Raw genomic sequence first — 7500 nt, 5'->3', positions numbered from 1 at the left:
CAGAAGAGGAGAAGAAGAGTGAGGTTCCTCTTCATCCATCGTACTTTCTAAACTTTTCCTTTTCCCTTCTTCTTCAGGTGATTTGTGAGAAGATCTTCCGACCCTGGTTTTCTCCGACTCTGCTCGGAGCCAAAGCAGGGCTCCCCCTGCAGGTGAGGAGCTTCTCCAGTGTGGTCCCTCAGGTTCCATCAGGTTCCCTCAGGTTCCATCAGGTTCCCTCAGGTTCCCTCAGTTTCCCTCAGGTTCCCTCAGGTTCCCTCAGGTTCCATCAGGTTCCCACAGTTTCCCTCAGGTTCCCTCAGGTTCCCTCAGTTTCCATCAGGTTCCCTCAGGTTCCCTCAGGTTCCCTCGGGTTCCCTCAGTTCCCTCAGGTTCCCTCAGTTTCCCTCAGGTTCCCTCAGGTTCCCTCAGGTTCCATCAGGTTCCCTCAGGTTCCCTCAGGTTCCCTCAGTGGTTTACAGATGTCTGTGTTTCCTCCCGACAGGTGGAGCTGCAGCGAGCGGTGCAGGAGTGTTCGGAAACAGACGGAGGTGTGGAGGAGATAGAAGAGGATGCAGCAGGAGGAGGAGGAGCAGGAGGAGGAGCAGGAGGCGGCAGAGATGTCCATCAGCGTCTCCTCAACATCCTGACCCGCCTCCTCCATGATGGAGGGGCTTCAGGTGAGCGAGGAGGAGCTCAGGAGAAGAAAGATCACGAGGCTCTGAACTTCTGAGGAGGTGAAAGGAAGGAGGAGGAGAAACAGGTCTTCATCAGACCTGGACCTGGAGTCTTTGTGTCCTGTGACTTCTGGACTTTTCTCTGAGATTCTTGTTCTCAGGAAAGAATCAGAAGCCAACGAGATGGAGTCTCTACGGATGTGGACCATCGCTGAGACACAGTCTGAGGTTCAGGTCCAGAGGTTCTGGACCCGTCAGGAGATCTCACTCATGCTCTTGTGTCTGAACCGGAGGAACTTCCTGCTGAAGGTTCTGGATGTCCTCAGACCTTGTGTCCATCCAGGAGACCAACACTGCAGGTCTCATCAGGACCTGGACAGTGGGACCTGACCAGGAGCAGATCATGGATCCTGATGGTTCCTTCATGAAACCAGTTTAAACCAGTTAGTCTCAGTGAGATTCAATCAACTCTCTCGTTTGAAGAGAAACTGAAAAACATCTTGTACATGAAAGTAAAACGAACTCTTAACGACTCCTCTGAGATTTAACTTCACTGACTTCTTCTCTGTTCTTTACTCATTGTTTTGTTGTTGTGTAATAATCTGATGTTTTGAAGGCAGGTAACTTATTCTAAAACTAATTTTATATAAAACAATACGCATACAGCTACAGTTATGAAGATTCTTTGGTTCTAACAGAATTTCATCTCATTAAATACAATATATTGATTTGAGTGATTTAACATGATCCTCCTCATGAATGGTGAATATGAAGCTACAGCCACAGGTCGTTAGCTTAGCTGAGCATAAAGACTGGAAACAGGGGGGGCAGTTAGCCTGCATCAGAAGTTCAATGACTGAATCATTTTATATTATTACTGAACCAGAGATCAGTAATAAGCTACTGTACTGAAATGATCATGTTTGTATTTACATCTGGTGAGAATCTTTGTGTTACAGACATGGAGATGAGAAGGTTTGTTTACATCAAAATAATAAAAACTAAAACAATGTTTGGAGTTTTATTGAGTTCACGATGTAGCCTAATATTCTATATTTGAGCTGATGATGATGAAACCCAGAGCTGCTGCTCCTCGGCCTCTTCAGTCAGAAGGAAAGAAGGAACCTGAGGTTCCAGCTCTGGACTCTCAGCTGGAAAACCTCGAGACTTCCAGGAGAAAAGCTGGAAGACCAGTTGGTACGATCCGCCAGGAAAGAGATCCGCCAGGGAAGAGATCCGCCAGGAAAGAGATCCGCCTGGGTGAACTGAGAGGAGACCATTGAAAGGGAGTTTTGTGTAAGTGTTGTGTACTGTTGTGTACTTCTGTTCCTGACACTGCGTTTCAGCGTGAGAGACTTCTCTCTGTTCTCTCACTCATTTGCTCGTATTCATACACTTCCTCTGAAAGCTCTCGGATGTGAACACAGAACATGAGGAAGACATTTCTACTGAGGACGAACTTTCTAAAGAAACAACAGGCTTTTAGATTCTCGCCTCCACCGTCGCCATGTTTGTCAGAATCTCTTAACTCGGTGCTGCCCTCTAGAGGATGAATCTCTTAACAACCACTTCAACGTAGAGGACACGGACGTATGAGACGGTTCCATCGTCTGAAGCAGATGAATCTCTCTTTGAACGTGAAGGAATAAAAGATCCTTTAGCCTTCGTCTTGCTCACTTGAAGCCGCTTCACTTTCACCAGCGTGTGAACTTTGTGATGCTTCATGTTCTTCTCCTGCAGGAGAAACCATCGTCTTCCACTGAAGGTTAAAGTGTCTGTTGGAGTTTCTGAACCATTCACCCGAGAACTCAACATTTGCCTTTTGCATCAGGTTTCAGGAGAGTTCTGTGAAGTCTGTGTCATGCTGCAACACTGAAGATTCTCTTTCCAGTCCGAACTCGCTCTCCTTCCTGCAGGAGGAGACAAGTCCCGCTGCTGGAATCCTTCACGTCTGCCAAAGGATGAACGTCTCTGGAGGCTCAGATCATTCCTGATTCATGATGTTTGTTACTGAGGAAGAAACTCTGAAACTCTGAAACTCTGAAACTCTGATGAACCATCAGGGCCGGGTCTAGACAGGCATGTATGAGGGGGCAGCCACAAATCTTGAGGGGGCATTGTGCTTTATTATATTATTATTATTATAAATTGGGATTTAGTTTGAGGGGGCACAACATTTATTTGAGGGGGCCAGGCCCCCTCTTGCCCCTGCCTAGACCCGGCCCTGTGAACCATCAAGTTTAACGTTTACGATCAGGTTTGATATGAAAGGAATAACTGTTGATAAAAGCATTTTTAAAACAAATGACTGGTTGTGCTCTTGTTTGTTTCTGTCTCACAGTAATATAGGAAACTCAAACGTTCTGCACAGAAGCTTTTTGTCTTTCAGCTCGACTGATGATTCCACCTCAACAACATGTTGCAGAGAGACGTCTAACCATAACCCATGAAAATATGTTCCTGACATGTTCCTCAAGCTTCCTCCAGCTTCCTGCATCTTCCTCCAGCTTCCTGCAATTTCCTCCAGCTTCCTGCAGCTTCTTCCAGCTTCCTGCAGCTTCCTGCAGCTTCCTTCAGCTTCCTCTAGCTTCCTGCAATTTCCTCCAGCTTCCTGCAGCTTCTTCCAGCTTCCTGCAGCTTCCTGCAGCTTCCTCCAGCTTCCTCCAGCTTCCTGCATCTTCCTCTAGCTTCCTCCAGCTTCCTCCAGCTTCCTGCAGCTTCCTCCAGCTTCCTGCAACTTCCTCCAGCTTCCTGCAATTTCCTCCAGCTTCCTGCAGCTTCCTGCAGCTTCCTTCAGCTTCCTCCATCTTCATGCAGCTTCCTGCAGTTTCCTGCAGCTTCCTCCAGCTTCCTGCAGCTTCCTGCAGCTTCCTGCAGCTTCCTCCAGCTTCCTGCAATTTCCTCCAGCTTCCTCCAGCTTCCTCCAGCTTCCTGCAGCTTCCTCCAGCTTCCTCCAGCTTCCTCCAGCTTCCTGCAGCTTCCTGCAGCTTCCTCAAGCTTCCTCCTGCTTCCTCCAGCTTCCTGCAGCTTCCTGCAGTTTCCTGCAGCTTCCTCCAGCTTCCTGCAGCTTCCTCCAGCTTCCTGCAGCTTCCTCCATCTTCCTCCAGCTTCCTCCAGCTTCCTGCAGCTTCCTGCAGCTTCCTCCAGCTTCCTGCATCTTCCTCCAGCTTCCTCCAGCTTCCTCCAGCTTCCTGCAATTTCCTCCAGCTTCCTGCAGCTTCCTGCAGCTTCCTTCAGCTTCCTCCATCTTCATGCAGCTTCCTGCAGCTTCCTGCAGCTTCCTGCAGCTTCCTCCAGCTTCCTGCAATTTCCTCCAGCTTCCTCCAGCTTCCTCCAGCTTCCTCCAGCTTCCTGCAGCTTCCTCCAGCTTCCTCCAGCTTCCTCCAGCTTCCTGCAGCTTCCTCAAGCTTCCTCCAGCTTCCTCCAGCTTCCTGCAGCTTCCTGCAGTTTCCTGCATCTTCCTCCAGCTTCCTGCAGCTTCCTGCAGCTTCCTGCAGCTTCCTCCAGCTTCCTGCAATTTCCTCCAGCTTCCTCCAGCTTCCTCCAGCTTCCTGCAGCTTCCTCCAGCTTCCTCCAGCTTCCTCCAGCTTCCTGCAGCTTCCTGCAGCTTCCTCAAGCTTCCTCCAGCTTCCTCCAGCTTCCTGCAGCTTCCTGCAGTTTCCTGCAGCTTCCTCCAGCTTCCTGCAGCTTCCTCCAGCTTCCTGCAGCTTCCTCCATCTTCCTCCAGCTTCCTCCAGCTTCCTGCAGCTTCCTGCAGCTTCCCCCAGCTTCCTGCATCTTCCTCCAGCTTCCTCCAGCTTCCTCCAGCTTCCTGCAATTTCCTCCAGCTTCCTGCAGCTTCCTGCAGCTTCCTTCAGCTTCCTCCATCTTCATGCAGCTTCCTGCAGCTTCCTGCAGCTTCCTGCAGCTTCCTCCAGCTTCCTGCAATTTCCTCCAGCTTCCTCCAGCTTCCTCCAGCTTCCTCCAGCTTCCTCCAGCTTCCTGCAGCTTCCTCCAGCTTCCTCCAGCTTCCTGCAGCTTCCTGCAGCTTCCTCAAGCTTCCTCCAGCTTCCTCCAGCTTCCTGCAGCTTCCTGCAGTTTCCTGCAGCTTCCTCCAGCTTCCTGCAGCTTCCTCCAGCTTCCTGCAGCTTCCTCCATCTTCCTCCAGCTTCCTCCAGCTTCCTGCAGCTTCCTCCAGCTTCCTGCAGTTTCCTGCAGCTTCCTTCAGCTTCCTCCAGCTTCCTCCTGCTTCCTCCAGTTTTGCCCAGCTTTCTCCAGTTTCGTCCAGCTTCCTGCAGCTTCCTCCAGCTTCCTCCAGCTTCATGCAGCTTCCTGCAGCTTCCTCCATCTTCCTGCAGCTTCCTGCAGCTTCCTCCATCTTCCTGCAGCTTCCTGCAGCTTCCTCCAGCTTCCTGCAGCTTCCTCCAGTTTTGCCCAGCTTTCTCCAGTTTCGTCCAGCTTCATGCAGCTTCCTTCAGCTTCCTCCAGCTTCCTCCTGCTTCCTCCAGTTTTGCCCAGCTTTCTCTAGCTTCCTCCAGCTTCCTGCAGCTTCCTCCAGCTTCCTCCAGCTTCATGCAGCTTCCTGCAGCTTCCTCCATCTTCCTGCAGCTTCCTGCAGCTTCCTCCATCTTCCTGCAGCTTCCTGCAGCTTCCTCCAGCTTCCTGCAGCTTCCTCCAGTTTTGCCCAGCTTCCTGCAGTTTCCTCCAGCTTCCTGCAGCTTCATGCAGCTTCCTCCAGCTTCCTCCATCTTCCTGCAGCTTCTTCCAGCTTCCTTCAGCTTCCTCCATCTTCCTGCAGCTTCCTGCAGCTTCCTCCAGTTTTGCCCAGCTTCTTCCAGCTTCCTTCAGCTTCCTCCATCTTCCTGCAGCTTCCTGCAGCTTCCTGCAGCTTCCTCAAGTTTTGCCCAGCTTCCTGCAGCTTCCTCCAGCTTCATGCAGCTTCATGCAGCTTCATGCAGCTTCCTCCATCTTCCTGCAGCTTCCTGCAGCTTCCTCCAGCTTCCTCCATCTTCCTGCAGCTTCCTCCAGTTTTGCCCAGCTTCATGCAGCTTCCTGCAGCTTCCTCCAGCTTCCTCCAGCTTCATGCAGCTTCCTGCAGCTTCCTCCAGCTTCATGCAGCTTCCTCCAGCTTCCTGCAGCTTCCTCCAGCTTCCTGCAGCTTCCTGCAGCTTCCTCCAGCTTCATGCAGCTTCCTCCAGCTTCCTGCAGCTTCCTCCAGCTTCCTGCAGCTTCCTGCAGCTTCCTCAAGCTTCCTCCAGCTTCCTCCAGCTTCCTGCAGCTTCCTGCAGTTTCCTGCATCTTCCTCCAGCTTCCTGCAGCTTCCTGCAGCTTCCTGCAGCTTCCTCCAGCTTCCTGCAATTTCCTCCAGCTTCCTCCAGCTTCCTCCAGCTTCCTGCAGCTTCCTCCAGCTTCCTCCAGCTTCCTCCAGCTTCCTGCAGCTTCCTGCAGCTTCCTCAAGCTTCCTCCAGCTTCCTCCAGCTTCCTGCAGCTTCCTGCAGTTTCCTGCAGCTTCCTCCAGCTTCCTGCAGCTTCCTCCAGCTTCCTGCAGCTTCCTCCATCTTCCTCCAGCTTCCTCCAGCTTCCTGCAGCTTCCTGCAGCTTCCCCCAGCTTCCTGCATCTTCCTCCAGCTTCCTCCAGCTTCCTCCAGCTTCCTGCAATTTCCTCCAGCTTCCTGCAGCTTCCTGCAGCTTCCTCCATCTTCATGCAGCTTCCTGCAGCTTCCTGCAGCTTCCTGCAGCTTCCTCCAGCTTCCTGCAATTTCCTCCAGCTTCCTCCAGCTTCCTCCAGCTTCCTCCAGCTTCCTCCAGCTTCCTGCAGCTTCCTCCAGCTTCCTCCAGCTTCCTGCAGCTTCCTGCAGCTTCCTCAAGCTTCCTCCAGCTTCCTCCAGCTTCCTGCAGCTTCCTGCAGTTTCCTGCAGCTTCCTCCAGCTTCCTGCAGCTTCCTCCAGCTTCCTGCAGCTTCCTCCATCTTCCTCCAGCTTCCTCCAGCTTCCTGCAGCTTCCTCCAGCTTCCTGCAGTTTCCTGCAGCTTCCTTCAGCTTCCTCCAGCTTCCTCCTGCTTCCTCCAGTTTTGCCCAGCTTTCTCCAGTTTCGTCCAGCTTCCTGCAGCTTCCTCCAGCTTCCTCCAGCTTCATGCAGCTTCCTGCAGCTTCCTCCATCTTCCTGCAGCTTCCTGCAGCTTCCTCCATCTTCCTGCAGCTTCCTGCAGCTTCCTCCAGCTTCCTGCAGCTTCCTCCAGTTTTGCCCAGCTTTCTCCAGTTTCGTCCAGCTTCATGCAGCTTCCTTCAGCTTCCTCCAGCTTCCTCCTGCTTCCTCCAGTTTTGCCCAGCTTTCTCTAGCTTCCTCCAGCTTCCTGCAGCTTCCTCCAGCTTCCTCCAGCTTCATGCAGCTTCCTGCAGCTTCCTCCATCTTCCTGCAGCTTCCTGCAGCTTCCTCCATCTTCCTGCAGCTTCCTGCAGCTTCCTCCAGCTTCCTGCAGCTTCCTCCAGTTTTGCCCAGCTTCCTGCAGTTTCCTCCAGCTTCCTGCAGCTTCATGCAGCTTCCTCCAGCTTCCTCCATCTTCCTGCAGCTTCTTCCAGCTTCCTTCAGCTTCCTCCATCTTCCTGCAGCTTCCTGCAGCTTCCTCCAGTTTTGCCCAGCTTCTTCCAGCTTCCTTCAGCTTCCTCCATCTTCCTGCAGCTTCCTGCAGCTTCCTGCAGCTTCCTCAAGTTTTGCCCAGCTTCCTGCAGCTTCCTCCAGCTTCATGCAGCTTCATGCAGCTTCATGCAGCTTCCTCCATCTTCCTGCAGCTTCCTGCAGCTTCCTCCAGCTTCCTCCATCTTCCTGCAGCTTCCTCCAGTTTTGCCCAGCTTCATGCAGCTTCCTG

The 7500-nt window shown here is 52.3% G+C and overlaps 1 protein-coding gene across 1 annotated transcript in view; it reads left to right on the top strand.

The window, feature by feature from the left end:
• dipk1c (divergent protein kinase domain 1C) overlaps positions 1-1588 on the top strand; it is a 17518-nt gene extending 15930 nt beyond the window's left edge. The window contains exons 7-8 of the mRNA XM_061094198.1: positions 78-152; positions 485-1588. Of these exons, the coding sequence (XP_060950181.1) occupies positions 78-152; positions 485-712 (303 nt within the window). The 3' untranslated portion in view covers positions 713-1588. The remainder of the gene's footprint in view (positions 1-77; positions 153-484) is intronic.
• The last annotated feature ends 5912 nt before the right edge of the window (positions 1589-7500 follow it).

Source organism: Limanda limanda, chromosome 20 (assembly GCF_963576545.1).
Source record: "Limanda limanda chromosome 20, fLimLim1.1, whole genome shotgun sequence".
Taxonomy (NCBI): Eukaryota; Metazoa; Chordata; class Actinopteri; order Pleuronectiformes; family Pleuronectidae; genus Limanda; species Limanda limanda.
Note: the sequence above shows the minus strand (reverse complement) of the source record. Positions and strands in the feature narration are given on the sequence as shown.